The sequence below is a fragment of the Sciurus vulgaris genome (genome assembly GCF_902686455.1).
Source record: "Sciurus vulgaris genome assembly, chromosome: 11".
In the NCBI taxonomy this organism is placed as follows: Eukaryota; Metazoa; Chordata; class Mammalia; order Rodentia; family Sciuridae; genus Sciurus; species Sciurus vulgaris.
This window is the reverse complement of record NC_136472.1, coordinates 26,429,512-26,448,873: the sequence shown is the minus strand read 5'-3', so window position 1 is coordinate 26,448,873 and position 19,362 is coordinate 26,429,512. Positions and strand designations below refer to the sequence as shown.

Below are 19,362 nucleotides of genomic sequence, written 5' to 3'. Positions count from 1 at the left end.
GAAGGCTTACTCTTCAGCTAGAGGACCTGAGACTCCTGAGGCCTAATGGCTAACTGAACCCAAGCTCAGAGGTCTAAGGTGTAGGGTCTTACTTGGAGAGTGAGTTGTAAACTGAAGGAATAAAAGAAGAGTAACCACTTTGGGCCAGAGCCTCAAAGGCCTGGAGAGGAAGCCCAGGCAGCTAGGGTCTGGGATTTGTGCTGGCCACTACCTGGGGACTCCTGGGGACTCTGCAGCACCAAAGGAATGACTTTGGCAATAGTGTGTATGGACCAGTTCTGTGGGAGGGCAGCCACTACTGAGAATGGAAAAAAGCACAAAAAAATTAAGGCTACCAAAAAGTTTTAAGTTTTCATATAGGCAGGGATCTGGCAGAACACAGTAACAGCAAGCAGGCAGTGTTCTTAAGAGAAATTAGGTTTTCCTTCAGGACCTTTGGTGGGTTCAGCTGCACACCATCATGTACATCAAGTTGAAACCAGACCAGGGCCCGCCCATCTGCCCTGTGTAAGGAACACCACCAACCCCAGCCCTCTAGGGACTCCCATATGTCCCCAGCAATCAAAAACTCTGAAGACAGCATCAGTTCTTCTCAAACAGTTTAATAGCAAATAAACAAAGGAAGGTACCACACTTGGCAGATACAAAATGACTTTTTGTCCGTGTGTCTGTGCAATTAAAACAGATTTAGGTTCCCCATTGGGACAAAAGGAAAAACACACAAAAAAAGGAAGGAGAGTCCTTTTAAACACATACTCCCTTGCTCCAAACTTGTAACAATTTTTTTCTTTTTTAATCCACTACACAAACTCTGTGATTAGGTAAGAAAAGCGATAAGGGCTCTTCTTGCCTTTATTTCAACCATTAAAGTAAAATCCATAATTTTCTACAGAGTACAACACAAGTTCACACAGAAAAGACATTTTCTTTTGCAAATCAAAACAGGAAAGAAAGGAAAGCTCAAACAAGGTCAAGGAAAAGCATTTCTACGGCTGAATCACGACTTTGAGTTGATTGAATCCCGTTGTTGCTGCAGAACAGACTGTGCGTTTGGTCATAGTGGCAATTTTTTTCTCTTCACATTGTGAAATCACTTTACATTGTTTTCTAGTAGAAAAGGCAAAAAACTGTACAAAACCCCTAGTGTTAAATACAACGTTTGTACCAATAAAAAACTCACACAGGTTTGTCTCCAAAATGTAAAGTTTCTTTTTTTTTTCTTTTTAAATTATTCACAAAAAGCAGCTGGAAATCAGAAAGGCAGCTGCCGCTCCAGGGTCTCAAATCCATTAAAACCACCACAGAACAATTAAAACAATCAGAGAGAGAAAAGGAAAAGGAAACAACGTCCAACATTTGGCATTTGGTTTTATCCACAGGTTTTCCCAGAGCTCCTCTTGGAATTGAAAGCAAAATATATTGGCAAACAAGGCTTCTCAATACACAGGAAGGGGAGCCTCAGCGCCTCCTGCCAACAGAGGCGGCTCTGTGCAGTCAGACTGTGGGGTGCACAGCAGTCTCTCAGGCTGGGGCTTCTGGCCTTTCCCATCCAGTCACCCCTTCCAGGAAATTAAGCAGCCTACTATACACTGGGCCTCCTCTTGGCTGCCCTTTCCTCCTAGTAAGAGTGGCCAAGCATAATACTGGGCAACCTGCTGGGTCCCAGAGCAGAAATTCTGCTGGGATCCCTTTCTCCCTCAACCCCAGTGTGAATGATGCTAAACAGTGCTTCTAACCCCCCCGCCCCCCGGGGCCCCTCCTGTACCTTGCCACCCTTCCCTGGACAATTCTGCTTCCCAGCTCTTTCTCCCACCAGCCTGTAGGTCTGGGTGGGATCTGCTATGAACTCCTCCCCTGCTACCTCTTCCCTCCACAGATCCATCCCTGCCCTCTCATCTCCTCTGGCCTCTCCCCCTCCATTCACATTCTTCCTCAAGTCCTCAAGACCCTGAGGCTGGATGGTGCCACAAGAGAAGAGGGTAAGTTCCCCTCAGGGAACCAAAGAACTAGCTGGCCTGGCACCCAGGGACAGTAGCTATCTGGCTCTTCAACCAATTTAAAAAACAAATCCCCACCCTTATCCCCACCCCACTAGCTAAGCAAGAACAGAGCTGCGGTGAAGAGCCAGTGTGGGGTGGTTTGTGCCCAGGGCTGTAAACAGTGTGAAGACTGTAGTATTGTGCTTGTCACCGAGGAAAAGTGCGGCAGATGTATAGCCGCTTAGTGCGCAGATGGCATCCTTCGGTGGTTAGGAGCACCCCCCTCCGCTGGGTGCTAGCCCTACTGTGCTAAGCCTCTGTCCACCCACAGCCACCTTCGGATTCTAGCTCTGCTTCTTGGGCCTCTCTGGGGCCCGTTCCCACTCCTGAGCAGAGCAGCCAGCCTCCTGGGAGCCCTGCTGAGACCTGGAGGCCGCGCAAGGTGACAGTCTAAGTGCACAGGCAAACACTCTAAGGGCAATAGAGGAGAAAGTTGCCACTTCAAAATAAAACAGTACAATCTTGAAAAAAATAATCAACCCCACAACAATTTAAAACAGCTTCTTTGAAACCCTTTTAAATCGGTCAGTTTTTGCACAAACTATAGAAAACAGAGAGGTGAAGGTGATATATACGAAGGTGTGAAGAAACAGCAGGACACATGCAAAACTTGTTTTTTCTGGGCATAATCTTAGTAGGAAAGGAAAAATTTCAAAACAAAAACAATACAAAAACAAAACAAAACAAAACAAAAAAAGCATCACATTTTGCTGTGGAGACTATAGAAACAAGTATGGAGGAGAGCCCTGTGGGGCTGAGGGAAGGGGTAAGAGGGAGCCAAGGCTCCCCGCAGGGTAGCTCCAGGGAACAACCACAAAAGAAAAAGAAAAAAAGAAAAAGGGCTGGCGGGGCCCAAACTGCAGTCAGAAAGGAAGGGGGGTTCAGGTGTTTTCTGCAGTTGAGAACTCAGAAAAACAAAAGAGCAACACATGCGGTCTCCTCAAGCCCCACAAACTATATCAGCAAAATGTGCTCAGGAGCCTCAAAGGTTTTAGTGACATCGTTTATTTCATTGTTTACTTCAAAGTTGTCTTTAAAACTAAGCACACAGAGAAACAAAGCCTAGAAACGGACTGGCTGTGTGTTCACAGAAATACAAACACCACGCGGTATGTGCTAGTAGGGCTGCTCTGAAGACAATTACAAAGAATTGGAATCACAAAATCAAGTGGTTATCTTATGAAGTTCTAGAAAAATAGATTTTTTTTTATATTCAAATGCAAGTTTAAATATTTCCCCTTCAGCAGTCGTTCTAGCAAAACCAATTTTGGCAGCACAAAAGGGAAACAAAAAAAAAAAAAAAAAAGGAAAGAAAAAAGAAAAAACAAGGAAAGAAACAAACATAATAAAAATACACGTCAGCATCAAAGGTCAACACAAGGTCAAAGGTGAGAGTTCAAGCATCAGAGAAGCTGAAGAGACAGGGATTTGGACGATGTACTTGACGCCACATCGACATGCTTTAGGCACAACGATGAACAAACGGCAGGAATCTAGAAAAAAAAACAAACCAGAAAGAGGGAGACCCACTGAGTTACACAGAGCAATACATCCAAACAAAGAGAGAGAGAACAGGACACTCACTGTGTGTACAGCCCTGAAATGAGGAGGCGGGACTGGGCGGGGGCGGTGGGGAGGGTGATGACAGGGAACTTTTGCACATGCTAACAATGGACACAGGGAAAAGTCAAAAAGGACATGGAGGACACCAAGAAAACATCCAATTGCCAGAGACAGAAGGGAACCTAAGGCTTGGATTTCCCATGAAGCGCTCAACACATAAGGGAAGGTCTCTCGGGGAGCAGGGCCTCTCAGCCTCTCTCCCACTCCCTGATCAAAACTCAGGGGGGAAGCAGAAGACACTTGCTGGGGTGGGGAAGATTCTTTAGGGTCGAGGGACAGGGTTTCTGCTCAATCCTATTGAAACCGCCCTTTATTCCCAGAAATCCAAGCCCTTAGCTTCCACACAGGCCCTGGCCACTCATATGGAACCCAGGAGAGACAGTGGTCTGGCTGCATTCAAGGCAAATCAATTTCATGATGTAACCCAAGTATGAAACAAAACTACAGCAGAACAAAAAACAAAACAAAAAAAAAAAAACACATTGTAAGTGAAACCTCCACACAACAGAAAAGGATTGCTTAAGACTTGACTGCGAGTCTCCACTCTCCGAGCTGAGCTGAGCCCTTTCACACCATGAGACTTGTAGGGGAGCAGCTTCTTCACAAAACCATCTTTGGCCTGGGGAAAGAACTGTACTCAAGGGCAGTGCTGCTGCGGTGCAAACGCACTGGGCAGAGGGAGGAGAGAACAGAAGTGCATGATCTCACCAGCTGGCTGCCTTAGCAGCCCAGGACCCTGCTGGGGCATGTGCTCCTCTTACAAAAAGAGAACCAAAACCAGGTATGAAGCCTGAGGGTCTGTATCAAAGGCAATGGATTGCACCTTTACCTCTTATGTCATTAGCGAAGTGGTTTCATAAGGTCCCAGAGCCCAGGACAAATCTATGGACAAGTGATGAAATGGGGGAGGGGCAGGGATAAGGAAGAAGGGAGATGGGGGAAGGGAGTGGAGTTCTAGCCAAGGAGGAAGACAGAACAGAAGGTTAGGGAGCACAGCACCGGCAGCACCCTGTGGAGCACAGCTCTCTCCTCTGCCAATTCACAGCATTAACACCTTCCCCTCGGGCAGGTTAGCTGGGCTGCAATCGGCCACAAAAAGTCAGTAGTTTCAATCATACACAGCACCCTGTGTGTACAACAATCACATTCTGGATTCTACAAAATCCTGGCCTTTTCCAGAGATATAATTTAGGTAATAAATATTCTCCACCCCGGAGCTGTATAAAACTTCTATAAAAATAGAAACGACATTCTTGGTTCCAGCCGGTTGGGATTCAGAACAGCGCCTCCCCAACCTAGCATTTTTTTCTTTTTTTTTTCTTTTTTCTTTTTTCTTTTTATTTTTTTGCATTTATTTAAAAAATCCCATCATGACCCTGGAAGCCTTTAGAACAGTTTTATCCTTTGAAACACAGGACACATTTCTCCCAGTGCGCAGAATTCAAGTTTACGTGGTTCAGCTTAAGAAGTGTATGTTTCACTTTTCTTAAGAGGACAATAGACCCAAGTTATCACTATGAGAAGGGAACAGCTGTCCCAGCTTCAATGGGATAACCCAACACCACGAACTAACTGTACAACAGCAAGACAGTCAATCTGTTACCCACAGGGACAGCATGACAATGAGAGAGCCCCCATCCAACTTAATACCAAACCAACCCCTTTACTCTGATCTCTGCTTCTAGGGGTCAGGACTCATTTGTGAGGTGTAAGCTTCCAGGGACCCAGGGACCCAGGGACCCAGTCCCTGGCTGTGGCTAATAGTCATATCCTAATGGGGCTACCTCTGCCCAGGTGCACATTCCCAACAGCATGTCCTTCCTGGCTTTCCACCCCCACAGCACTTCTTAGAGCAGAGGCAGAGCCCAGAGGCTGTGTGGGTCACAGGCAAGAGCTGGAGTGAGACCTGTGGGAGGCAGCAGGGAGCTAACTGTAAGCACGAGGACAAAATGAACACAGTAATACTGAGGTAAATGAACACTAAATCCATATGGAGGCTGTAAACATCCTGTTGTCTCCTCTGTCCCCAAGGGCAGAAGACAGGGCTGGAGTGGTTAGAAGAGGGGCCTGCCAGACCTCTGTGGGAATACCACCTCTGGGACACTTCGCTCAAGGAGGCAAGCACGGACCTCTTCATGTTCTTAAGTATTAAGTCTGGCCACTGGCAAATGTGGCATCCTGATTTGAAGGGACCTTCTGATTCAGGTATATTAAGAAGCAGGGTCCTCCTTCTCACAACTAGATGGCTTTTGATCACTCTGCCCAGGGGAGGTGCTCCCTTCAGCAAGATGCTGCAAGACCTTTCTGGATTTGCCCTCATGAGAAAATTGTGGCTTGGAATGGGGGTGATGTTCCTTGCTGTGGTGAATTCTAAGGAAGGAAAACAGGCAACATCTTCCACAGAGGCCTTCTTTTAAGAGAGCTATTGGAAATGGGTCATGATCTCATTTGATGTTGGAATAAAAGAAAAATGACCTCTTTGGCTGCTTATCCCAAACAGCCACCAGCTAGGCAGGGCAATCCAATAGCACTGGTGGTTGAGGAAGTCCAGCAATGGGTGATGTCTCCCTGCTTTTTGCATATGTCAGGCTAATTAAGAGGTGCTTTATTTCCAGAGAATTGGTGACCCCTTTTAGAAAAAAAGAGGCAGAAATCCAGGACAAGAATCTGAAAAATAGGTGGCAAAAACTCAATATTTCTACAGAAGGCAGCGTTGGAGGAGTTTCTGACTTCAGCTGCCTGAGCATTAGGTGTCAAATCACCCCTCTCCTCCAGAGCCAACCCACCACTCCACCCCTGCAACTCTTGGATGTCAGTTTTCATTTCACTCACCCTTGCACTTGGGGAGATTCTGAGGGTCAACTTTTTGTTTTACTTAGTCCTCTCTTGGGGTGGTTTGGGGAAAATTCTGATCATCATTTTTTAAAAACATTTCCCCATTCCCTTTGCCCCAGGCTGGTTTGGTGTTGGTCCTTCTCAACACACACTGGTTACAAACACGGCAAACTTTAAATAAAGGAGGGGGGAAAAAAAAAAAAAAAGAAACTCAGGATATGGCACCTAAACTCCAAAGTAAAACACTGGAAACCAAAGCACAAACTTTGTCCTCTGTACGAAGCGAAACTCCCACAGAAGGCAGTAGCCGAGTCTTCAGGGCAAGCTGTGCCTGCGAGAGTGGCAGGGATCAGGGTCCAGGGCTGTCAACACACAGCCTTAGGGCTTCGAATCATTAAGGGTGCTCCTCCCCCACTTACCAGAAGACCCTCTCACTCCAGTCTCAAGAGGGGAGCACGCTCAGTAGGGCTTGCTGTCATTCTTCGAACGTTTGAGCTGCACTTTAAGCCTCTTCATGCCAATTTGAAAGCCGTTCATGGACTGGATGGCAGCTTGAGCAGAAACAGGATTGTCGTAACTTACAAAACCTGTGTATCCAAGCAGAAATCTAGGTGAGAGACATAATGAGGCAAGGAGATTCAGTCCTCCTTTATGCAAGAGACAGTCTCAAGTCCCAATTTTTCTCAGCAGGGACATACATTCTGGAAACAATATCACATGAAATAAATTAGGATTTATTCATTCATTCATTCATTCATTCACTCATTCATTTATTTGGGTGACACAGGGGATTGAACTCAGAGGTGCTTAACCATTGAGCCACATCCCCAGCCCTTTTTAATATTTTATTTTGAGACAGGGTCTCACTAAGTTGCTATGGATGGTTTTGAACTCACAATCCTCTTGCCTTGGCCTCCCGGGCTGCTGGGATTAGAGGTGTGCACCACCAAACCTGGCTCTTTTTATTTTAAAATTTTTTTGGTACTGAAGTTTGAACCCGGGGACATTTTGCCACTGAGCTACACCCCCAGTCCTTCATATTTTTAAAGACAGGGTTTCTTGCTAAGTTGCTGAGGCTGGCCTTGAACTTCCAAGATCCTCCTGGACTCCACCTCCTAAGTCCCTGGGATGACAGGTGAACACCACCACATCAGGCCCATAAATTAAGATTCTTAATAATAATACCATCTGATATTTATAAAGTACTTTAAGATCTTCTGCAAGCCACTTTCATAAAATTATTTTTCCCTCTGGAGCAGTACCATGGGCAGAAATCACTACCTCCTCTACAGATATGAGAAAACTGAAGCTCAAAAAGTGGTCAGGTGATCTGCCCAAGGCTAACTTAAACAACAGCCCAAACTCAAATCCAGCCCCCCTTTCTTAAGTGAAAAACTTAACCCCACCCTAACACCAGAAGGGAAGTCAACATACCAAAACATTTGCTCAGGTTTGTCTGCTTATCTATAAAAACCTTGGCAGACACGACATTCCCAAAGGGCATAAACATCTGCAGCAGATCCTGATCTCCAAACTCCTGGGGCAGGTGGTAAATGAACAGATTGGCTCCTTCTGGACCTTCAAAATACCCAATGATTAGAAAAGTGTCAGTGTCAAGCATGCTCATCACCTTGCATCAACCTTCTTTCATTCCTTTAACCTATGTAAAATGATCACAATCCCCCCCAAAACAAGACTCTTTGGGGGAGCTAAACAAATTCTTCAAACACAAGGCAGGGAAGCAAAGGGCAATCCCTGGATTAGGTTTCTTTCCCCATGGTTAGCCATGCCCCTTCTCATGGAGAGAACTTTGTGAAGCAGTAAGCAGAGACTAAAGGCCACAGAGGGACAAGATAAGGAGGCAGAAAAAGTAAACTGTGCCTAGACTATAGGGATAGCAAGTAGACTAATAGTTGTCAGGAGGAGTGGGAGAAGCAAATGACTACAAAAGTGTGTGAAGGATGATGGACTGGTGTACTTTTGTGGTGGTGGTGGTTGTATGTCTATATGTATTTGTCAAAGCTCACAGATCTATATACCAAAGTGAGTAAATTTAGCCATATGTAAAAATAATTTTTTTGTAGTAGGAATTAAATCCAGAGGTGCTTTACCACTGAGCTATAGTCTCAGCCCATTCTATTTTTTGAGACAGGGTCTTATTAAGTTGCCAAGATTGGCCTTGAACTTGTGATCCTTCTACTTCAGCTTTCTGAGTAGCTAGGATTACAAGAGTGCATGTCACAGTACCCAGCAGTAAAATGGATTTTTTAAAAAAATGTGCCTGATTAACAGAGTTCAAAAACAGAACATGCTATTAAAAAAAAAAAAAAAAAAAAAAAAAATTTTTTTTTTTAGTTGTAGACAGACACAATACCTTTATTTTATTTATTTTTACGTGCTGCTGAGGATTGAACCCATTGTCTCACACGTGCCAGGCAAGTGCTCTACCACCGAGCCACAACCCCAGCCCTCAGAACATGATTTCTTCATCCAACCACTTACACTCAATGACTTTCTAACCAAACAGTTTTTATCAAAATTGCAGTCCAGTCATTCTCTAACCATCCTGCCCTCCTCACTGTTGCCATACACAATGGTAGAATGTGACTGCCTCAGGGCCTTTGCACTTGCAGTTCCCCCTCACCCCATTATTCTTCCTCTAGATACTCACTTGGCTTGCCCTTTTTTTAAAAAACTTCTTTCAGATCTCTACTCAAATGTCAATTTGGATAAAATGCAGTGCCTCTGGCACTCTCTATCCCTTTTTCTACTGGTCACTCTTCACAGCACTATCTGAAACATATCATGCTTTCAACTTGTTTATTGTCTACCTCTGTAGTTTCCACTAACATACAGGTTCCAGTTCTAGAGAGAACCAGTATTTCCCCACTGCACTATCTCTAGGGCAGAGTGGTGTTTAATTCAGAGCAGGTGAGGCGGGATTAGAGCAGAACTCCTTGGGGCTACAGCAAAAGAGGATACTTTATCTTTCCTACTTGAGTGCTTAAAACCTGACAGCTTGTGATTATAAAAACCCTGTCAAATCCAGGTACAAAGGAGACAGAACTCTCTAGTTCTACACATCACCATCAGGCCTGTCTGGAAACCTTCTAAATTAAGTTTCATTTAAAACAAATTTAATTCCACTTATGTCAAAGGACATACTTCCCACTTCATCATCCCATTGGTTTGAACTTCTTTTGACCTATTCACCTGTTTCTCCTCAATTAGAACAAGCATTAATAAGAAAGTGAGGAAAATACCAAATGATATCCCTAAAAAGGACACTGAGACAGAAGATAATTTTAACAGAGGTATAACTCAGAGATGATGTCCTACCTAAAGCAGATTCTTGTCAAATGATTTCAGAAGCAGTAAGTCCAGTATCTGTTTCTTTAATTAAAAACTATAGCTCCCATCCCAGGAGGGTGTACAGAGGATCTAAGTTACAACCAGAAAACATTCCAAAAACACATCACTCTTTGCAGTGTTTTTCAGTTTTACTCTTGCCTTTGGACAGGAAAGTGTTCTGACTACCTAAAAGGTCCTTGTAACCTCTGCCCTGCCTTTCAGTTCTGGTCCAGAAGGAGTGACATGCCCACCCCTATTCCCAATTTCCCTTGGCACTCACCTTCCTTCTGGCTTCCAGCAGCACCAATACTCTGCTGTGTCAAGAGATTCTGGTTGTACAGAGTGGGAAGCGCTGCAGCAGCATATTGCTGGATACCCGAGTAGGCCTGGGTGAGGGCCTCCATGGTGCTCCCAGTGCCATTGGAAAGGCCACTGCTGCCCAGGCCACCATTTAAAGCAGCCATCCCTTGGATGAAGAAAAGCAGGATTAATATACAAGAAAGACTCAACTGATGGCCAGAGACAGGTATACTTAAAGACACCTAGAATAGGGAAAACCTCAAAGTTTGCCCTCTCCTCTCCCTTTTAGCTTCTTCCTGATGAATATTCAACTGATTGGTCTGATTTCAGGACATTTGCCAGGCCTTGCTGCTAATGTGAACATTAAAAAAATACCATGCCTAGGTGTGGTTCTCTCCATTACTTTCTCCAACCTGTGGAAGAACTGATGCCACCTACACATGCCAGGCTCCATTTTCTCTTTGGCTATTTTGCCACTTTCTAATATAGAACTGGAATTTAGTAAAATAAGAAATCCCAGGAACTAAAAGGATTACATATGATCTATAATAAGATGTGGGTAAACACTATCATTAAAGCTGTAGTTAACATTGTTTACTGAGTACATTCTATGTTGCCAGGCACTGTACTAAGCAATGTGCTCATCAGCACTTTATTACCCTTTGCGGGGGGTGGGGGGGGGGTGGCGGGATTGAAACCAGGACCTCACTAATGCTAGGCAAGTGTTTTACCACTGAACTACATCCCGAGGCATTTATATTTTATTTTGAGACAGGTTTATGTTGAACAGGCTGGCTTGGACTTTATATCCTCCTGCCTCACTCTCTTAAGTAGCTGGGATTACAGGTGTATGCCACAATGCCTGTCTTCACTTAACTACTACTAATATTTTTTTTTTTTTTTTGGTGCTGGGGATTGAACCCAGGGGGCCTTGTGCATGCGAGGCAGGCACTCTACCAACTGAGCTATATCCCCAGCCCCCTAATACTTTTTTTAAGTCATAGATGAACACAATACCTTTATTAAAAAAAAAAAAACATTTTTTTTTTTTAGTTGTGATCAACCTTTATTTGTTTGTACACAATGCTGAGAATCGAACCCAGTGCCTCACATGTGCCAGGCCAGCACTCTACCACTGAGTCACAACCTCAGCCCTCCTTTATTTTTATTCATTGATTCTTGTGTGGTGCTGAGGATTGAACCCAGGGCCTCACAAGTGCTAAGTGAGCACTCTACCACTGAGTCAAACCCCCCCCACTTAACTTCTTAATAACCCCTCAAAATATTTTATTGCTCCTATTTCAAAGAAGAGAAAGTGACAGTAAAAAGGTGGTCCAAGGCTACAGTTAGCTAAGGGACGAGGTGGGATTTTACTCAGGTCTGATTCAAAATCCCATAGTTATTTCCAACTTTTCTAGGCCACTCCAACACTAGTGGTGCCCTCTACCAGGGTTTCTTAAGATGTGCTACTACACAAGGAATGGCTCAATGACAACCACAGGCTGCCCCTTACCTGCCAGAGAGCCAACATTGAGGCCAGCTGTTGCTCCAGCTAATGTTTGCAGGGCTCCAAGTGAGGCTATTGGGTTGACAGAGTTACTGCTGCTGGAGCTAGGTGAGGACCCTGCTATTAAAAATCCAGAAGTTAAGCTCAAGCCATTACTTGCCTTCTCTTGTCAATAGTATCACAAAAGTGATATTATACAACTCTTCTATTTGCAAAGAAGTTTCAGTTACTAATACTGATAACTGTCCTTGTAGGACAGACAGATGATAGTTATAGCAAATTAAAAAATATAAGATTTTTCTTAAAGTCAGAAAATGACATTTGAAAATTTGTTGTTCATAATCCAACTTCTCTGCATATAATTGTTAACTCTTTTCCAGGATGATACAGCTTTCTCTTTGGACTCTGCTTTCAAAACAGAAGATCTGTCCAAGGCACACAATGGTATAATAGTTCCTATAACATGCTTACCTGAACTGGTGAGTACGCTGAGGGGACTGCTGGATGTAGTGAGAGCATTGGTACCACTTGGTGTGTTCTGAGCTGCGCTAGCTGCAGCAGCTAGTGCAGCCAAATTCTGTAACTGCATTGCATTTAACCCTGCAACATCCAAAGCAAGAGATCAGCCAGCAGATAAGAGTGCTTGATGTCCACTCCAGCAAGACAGTAGAAGGCTGGTCCTAGGCAAAGAACTGCTCAAGATAAGCCTTACTAGCAAAATTACAGGGCTAAAAAAAAAAAAAAAAAAATTCAGATATCATATTTTTGCAGGGTTGCAGGATGGTTAGGTACTAGGAATTGAACCCAGAAGCAGTTTACCACCAAGCTACATCCGCTACATCCCCATCCTTTTTAATTTGAGACAGGTCTCGCCTTGACCTTGCCTCAACCTCCAGAGTAGCTGGGATTACAGGCATGTGTCACTATGCCTGGCCAGATATCACTCATTAAGAAAACTTAAATTGCTTTGGATGTAGATCAGTAGTAGACTGCATATTTAGGATGTGTTCAACCCACAGTACATGTAAGCCCCACCTCCAAAAAAGAAAGAAATGTGAAATCATTTATTCAGAGAAAAATTAGTTAATTCATTGGCATAGTACCCCATGTGAGCATTAATAAAGGGGTGGACATCAGGAGACTGAAAGAAGAATACGTATGCAGCCTAGTGTGAGGCCAGGAGCCCAAGGAAATAACAATGCCAAAACCTATGGTACAGAATGGAACTGCATCTAAGATCCTCAAACTTTATAGGATCTTGCTTTGTGCAATGCAGGGGACCAAGGAACAAGTGGAAAACACAACACAGACCCAAAAAGTCCAGAAGGAATGACAGAAGAGAACATGTATGAATACATCAAGAGAAGAAAGAATAATATGCCATTCCCATAGCAGATTAATCATTATCAGAAGATGGAAAGACCTAGATAATGAAGTTAAGAGGAGAAACCTGAACTGTGGTGTGGATGTTGTAAACCATTTACTATATGGATGGAAAGGTAGATTTGTGGTAGAGGTGGAAAGAGTGAGAATAAAAATACAATATAATCCACCAACTTTCCAAAACACAGCATTCCCTAGGACAATGTGAACCACTATCAGAAATTTTCATGCAAAAATGCAGTTCACTGACAACTACTGCTTTCTCAAATGTACTTGCTCAGTCTTATCTTGTCAGAAGGTTGTATAGCACAGGCAGCTTTGGAAGTGCCTCACTCCCTACCCCCACTGATCTTTCTCAAGGCCCAGGCTCAGATGTGTCTGAAGAGCCCCATTTTGTTCTAAGCCCCGGCAGGTATTTTTCATTTAAGTTTTCCATGTACCTCAACAGAAACAACAGGAATTCCCCTACAACTAACATGTATAGAACCACACAGGTCAACTAACTGCCTCAGTTCTAGCAGCTTCAGATTAAGTCATCTGCATGGATGCCATCCTTGACTTTTCCTCAGTCACTGAAAATCACTTTATTGTAGAAATCAAGAGATCCTGCAATTTTCTCTTCATCAGAAGGGCCTAAGATAGTCCCTAGGTGCTAACAGAAGCAATTTTCCATCTCCTTTCCCACCAGTAACTTAAAGTGATGGGAGGCAGCAGACAACATCAGAGCAAAGTGGTACTGACTGACAATATAGGCACCTTACAGAGACACCTCCACCTTACAGTGGAGTTCTGGAATGTTCATCTTAGGCTGGTTTTATGTGATGAGTGAACTTTTTTTTTTTTTTTCTTTTTTTGCACCAATGGTGTAAAACTCTCAAGACTGTTGGCAGCTGGGTCTGTTGGCCTGGGTGCTGCTGCTCCTCTACAGCAGTGAAACACTTACCTCCCATTGGGTGGAGGCTGCTCAGGGTGTTGAGGTTCCCAGAGGAGGCAGTCTGCTGAAGGAGCTGCAAATAAAGCTAGACATTACACCAAAAAACAGAACAAGAGTGAGAGTGAGGGCTGGTTCTGCATCTGGGATAACTCTACAGCACAGCAAAGCGAGAGTGCAGAGGCCCCCAGAGAGAAGAAAGTTGAAGATCCCAAGCCAACACAACAGAAACATGAGACTTATGGCAGCACAGGACAATACAACACAGCTAAAGCCCTGGCACAGAAGATAATATGTTCATGTGACACTGAGTCAAACTCAAGTTCCTGGGCAAGAGAATGAAGCACAGCAAAGGCAAGAAGTAGTGCAGGGAAATAAACTAAAATCAAGCAGCTGCAAAGTCTACAGAAATTAGTGCCTGTACAAATGACTGACATTTCCAGTTGCTCTCCTAAGCTCTCCTTTAGTGAGGCCAACATGTCTTTCTGAAGACTGTTTCCAGCTGGATACACACTTTCTATTCCGCACAACTATTTAAAATACCATTATCTACCATGACATAGGTATTTCTTGAAGTCACCTTTTACAAGTCACAATGGACGAATAACTAATCAGCTGCTCCCAAGCTATCTATCTATCTATCCCCATTTATTTCCTCCCTTCAAATTAATCTTTACTATTCCAGATGACCAAATGATTGATGGATCATTCCATAACAAGTTCAGTGTATGTTCATTCAGTGATCATCAAAACAAATGTGAGTTTATGGAACTCTATGGCCTTAACCCTGTATACTCTGTATCTTAATGAATCACAACCTTCCTCTAATATCAACCTGCTGGAAGTTTCTGCTCCATTCAAATCCAACTATTATTCCTGTACAAAAAAACAGTATTCTTGTAGTAGATCCTTTATTCAACCCGTTTGCCATTCCTATAAACATATGCCATTCCTATAAACATTCCTATAAACATATAGTTCCTCTTGTCATTATAAATTCCTCTTGGGCAGAGTTCATGGATGGGTTTCAGGGGGTTGACAAACCTCCAGAAAAAGAATTGGGAGAATTTAAAAAAAAAAAAAAAAAAGTGAGTTTTACTACTACTTGAAGAAGTCCATAATGCAAATCCACAAAGAACTAGAATGTTCTAGTCCATTACAGCTCCATTGGTTCAAGTCCACATATTCCAGAAAAAACAAAAACAAAACAAAACAAAAAAGAAAAAAACCTCATAATTAATGATGATGTACTATCACTTACACAGTCCATTAGCACCCACATGTCTTCATTTTTCTCTTCTTAAATACCTTGGTCAATGTGTACAGTTCCAACTGGTGGACTGTTCTACTGTACTTGGCACCTCCATTTCCTCCCTAAATGAGAAGAGCTCTTAAGGTGGGATCATGTCTAACTGAAACAAAGAGACCACAGCTCTCAGCATATACTATTATGCACTTGCTGGATATGGCAATGACAGCAAAAGGGGGGGGCTCTTCCCTAAAAAGTGGAACAAAAACTCTAAGAAGTAAATGCATTATCATGGTTATTTTTTAAGCATTATCATTCTGGCAGAAGATGAAAATCTCTTTGAATCATCTGAACTAATAAGCAATGTTTTAACACTAAGAAACAATTTAATCTACTGAAATATAACACACACACCTCTCTCTCTCTCTCTCTCTCTCTCTCTCTCTCTCTCTCTCTATATATATATATATAAAGAGTTTTAACTTCAGAGAAATACTAGCTAGGATAAACTAGAATTTCTGCTAAGATTTTAGAAATATGAAAACCGGGGGTATCAAATTAATCAAAACTCAGTTCTGAGGGACAGAAATGACTGCCTTTCTTCTATTTCTATACAGAATAATATCTGAAAGGGGGCTGGGAATATAGCTCAGAAGTAGGTGCTCTTGCCTAGATGCGAGGTTCCTGGTTCAATCCCCACACTGCAAAAATAGGAGGAGGAATAAATGACTACACTAGTTATTCATTCCTATGTGGATGTTTCTAGACTATCCATATGAATATAGGGGTTTTATCATTTGTAACTTCAGAGATTACCTTTGGTTACAATTTTAAGGGTCTTATTTTCAGGGTTAAAGCAGTAGTAATCCCCTATAACATATATTGTAGTCCTACTCTAAATAACCAATTGAAGCTGGACACTCAGATTATATGATTCAAACTCGACATTAAATAAAAGATCCATTTACAATATGGTGAACATAAGTATGGACCTATAATTCTCACTTCACTGTATCTGTTAACCTTCTGATCTTTCAGTTCACTGAAGGAAACATTTATCATGCTTTCTCCCAAGATTCAATAAGGATTTTAATGATGCCCTCTACATCTGGTAGAGATATGTGAAATAGTGCTTGGTAGTTAAGATTCCCTTAGGAAGTTTTCTCTTGGAGACAGGGAAACGTGAGACATTCCTAAATCTTTAAATCAGATAATTAGGATTTCACTTTGTTGGAAAAGCCTCGAGAAATAAGCAAAGACACAAGACCAGACGGAGACCAAGAAAGGGAGACAGACTAACCTGATTAAGAAGAAGAAAAAAAAAAAAACAAAAAACAAGAAATCACACTGCCTAAATTTTTACTCAAAATCTCTATATACCACAAGTTGTAAATGCTACTGTGTATGTTAGCTAGGGATAGCAGAAGAAGAAACAGCTGGGAGCTTGCACAGTCTGCAGAAAGCAAACCACAAAGACTCACTGCTAAATACTGGGGTCCAAGAGTATTTAAACCAGCAAGGTTTCCCCACACAGATGCTGCGCTGATTTGCTGCATCTGTTGCTGGAGCTGCTGGGCCATTCTCTTCTGTTCTTTGTCCTTCTGCGTATCAGCAAATTTTACCACCATGGGGGATGAGCAACCCTATGAAAACACCAAAACAAAAGGGTCAAATTCCTCCTTCCTCCTTCTGAGTGAAAGGAAAAAAATCCTCCTTTTTGAAGATATGCAGGCTGCATTCTAATTTCACTTGACTCTTGTGATAGACACTGACAGCAAAGGCAATTTAAAAGAGCAACTGTTTCCAATATATTGATTTTATTACTTGTTTATTTAAAGATGAGAGCTTACTATGCATATGCCTAGGCTGGCCTCAAACTCCTAAGTTCAAGCCATCCTTCTGCCTCAGACTCTTAACTATAGATACATAATCACAACACCCTCTTCAACATGTTAATTTTATTTATTTTCCCTACCTGTTAATTGTAAAGAAGCCATTTGTTTAGATTTTAGGGCATTTTTATGCTGTACATGTGACCAAACTTTGTTGAAACTGTCCCAGCATCCACAGGCTAACAATTTCCCCTTTTCCCCTACCTATTCCCTACCTCCATGGTCTGTGCTTGATGCATTGCCTTGATAGCCGTCTGTGCCATGGCTCTTGTTGTAAAAGTCACAAATGCACAACCTGGTAAGAGAAGAGTCAGTAACTCATTCATTCATTCATTCATTCATTTACACATTTATCCGACACACTGGCTGAGCCCCTATTATGGTGCCAACTATCATGACAGTGATATAAACATGGTCCCCGTCTTCAGAAGTTCATGAGCTGGTAGAAGAGACAGATATGCCACACTAGGGCAGTAACTGGTATAATGAAAAACCAGGGAACCATAGATAGAAAAGAATGTGCTTAAGGGAAAAAGAAGGAATCACATCTCCTAGTTTCCTACAGAAAGAAAAGAAAGTGGGAGAAGAAAATATTTTCATTTTGGCATCAAGATCTTCAAACACCAAAAGAGAAAACTTCAATACATAACACTGAAGTGCAGGATGTGACTCTTTAGGGGGGCTAGGAGAACAAAAGGGGATCAATTCATGGGAGTAGACTGAGAGGACCTAGTGTATACACAAAACAGCAGGCCCAACCTCTTCATGGTGACAGAGCTATCTGATTTCAAATGGGCCAATTAAAAAGAGACTCCAGGAGCTGAAGATATAGCTCAGTTGGTAGTGTGCTTGCCTTGGAAGCACAAGGTCCTGGGTTCAATCACCAGCACCACAAAAAGAAAAAGAAGACTCCAAATTTAAGAGAAGTATCTTTAATAGTTAAAACTATACCACCTCGGCTCAGGCCATCAGGTCCCCGCAATATCCGGCACTCTTCAATCTGTCCAAATGAAGAGAACATGACTCGGATGTCATTTTCAGTGCACTTCTTGGAAATCATACCAATAAACAGCTTCCTGTCTTCCACTGCTAAGAGAGTAAAACACAAAAGGCTTGAATACTATTACTAAAAGGCAGTATAGCACAATATCAGAAGCAAGATCACTTGGGTTTGAATCCTGGCTTTGTGCCTCATACCACATTTCAGATTCCAAGACAAAATGTCCTCCCCCATAGTTTCACATTTCTTCTAACTAGAGGTATCTTAAAGATTATGTGAAACTGGAAGTATTGAGAAGAAATATAACAGTTTTATGCTCTTGTTAAAGTTATTTAACCAATTTGTGTCAGTTTCCTTATCAGATTAATAAAGATAACTACTTAAGTATGTTTGGTCTTTCTAGCAATACTACAAATACTACAAAAAAAAGAACATCACAACAATGATATGACCAGAGGAATAAAATCGACTTTTCAGTGAGCAGACTGTCTACTTATCTTTTTTGACTTTTTTTCTTTTTTACTTTAGCACTTTAGTTTTCAATTCAAAAATTTTGAAAATTCAAAATTAACATCCCTGCCTGTGAGCAAGGATAAAAAGTTTCAACCTATAAGCTCATGCTAATAACCCCAGAAACTCAGGAGGCTGAGGAAGAAGAATCGCCAGTTTGAACCCAGCTGGGAAACGTGGCAAGGCACTATCTAAAATAAAACTTTTTTTTATAAAGGACTGGGGAGGCAGTTCAATGATATAGTGCCACTGGATTCAATCCCAGGTACTTAAGTAAATTTCGACCTCGTATTCTGCATTGTAATACTGTGCTTTGTCCAAAAGAAACTTTATGAGTCAGCCGCCATTAAGTTTCATGCAGATTCTCTTGCTTACAACCTCATTTGGGAAGTCCATGTCCTCAAGGATTACACCACCCATGATTCTTCTGCTTATTTTCATTCAGTTACTCCAAGCTGAGTAAGGTCAAATTCTCCTCTGAGCAATAAAGATCAAGGGTTTCCCACTAAACTTTTTCTCAAATTCATGTACTACTTGGATGTTCTTTAGCCAGGGGCACTCTACCATGGAGCTAACTCTCCAGCCTTTTTTATTTTGAGACAGATTTTGTGAAGGTGCTGTGGCTGGCCTCCAACGTGTGATCTTCCTGCCTCAGTTACCTAAATCCCTGGGATTAATGGATGTGTGCCTCTGTACCCGACCTGGACTTGGATTTTCTGGAAAGATTTCAAGTGAGAAACTG

The 19,362-nt window shown here is 42.5% G+C and overlaps 1 protein-coding gene across 12 annotated transcripts in view; it reads right to left on the bottom strand.

The window, feature by feature from the left end:
* Positions 1-582: 582 nt before the first annotated feature.
* The window catches only part of CELF1 (CUGBP Elav-like family member 1), an 82,612-nt gene continuing 63,832 nt past the window's right edge, over positions 583-19,362 (bottom strand). For 4 of the 12 annotated variants that reach the window (XM_079105038.1, XM_079105036.1, XM_079105035.1 and 1 more), the window contains 10 exons: positions 18,065-18,199; positions 17,326-17,405; positions 16,700-16,861; positions 13,982-14,057; positions 12,127-12,255; positions 11,662-11,775; positions 10,129-10,314; positions 7,932-8,075; positions 6,917-7,084; positions 583-3,532 (listed from right to left, as the gene is read on the bottom strand). In XM_079105038.1, the coding sequence (XP_078961164.1) occupies positions 6,957-7,084; positions 7,932-8,075; positions 10,129-10,314; positions 11,662-11,775; positions 12,127-12,255; positions 13,982-14,057; positions 16,700-16,861; positions 17,326-17,405; positions 18,065-18,199 (1,154 nt within the window). In that variant the 3' untranslated portion in view covers positions 583-3,532; positions 6,917-6,956. Of the gene's footprint in view, positions 6,829-6,916; positions 7,085-7,931; positions 8,076-10,128; positions 10,315-11,661; positions 11,776-12,126; positions 12,256-13,981; positions 14,058-16,699; positions 16,862-17,325; positions 17,406-18,064; positions 18,200-19,362 lie in introns of all 12 variants that reach the window. The other 8 variants (XM_079105039.1, XM_079105040.1, XM_079105043.1 and 5 more) reach the window with 8 other exon arrangements.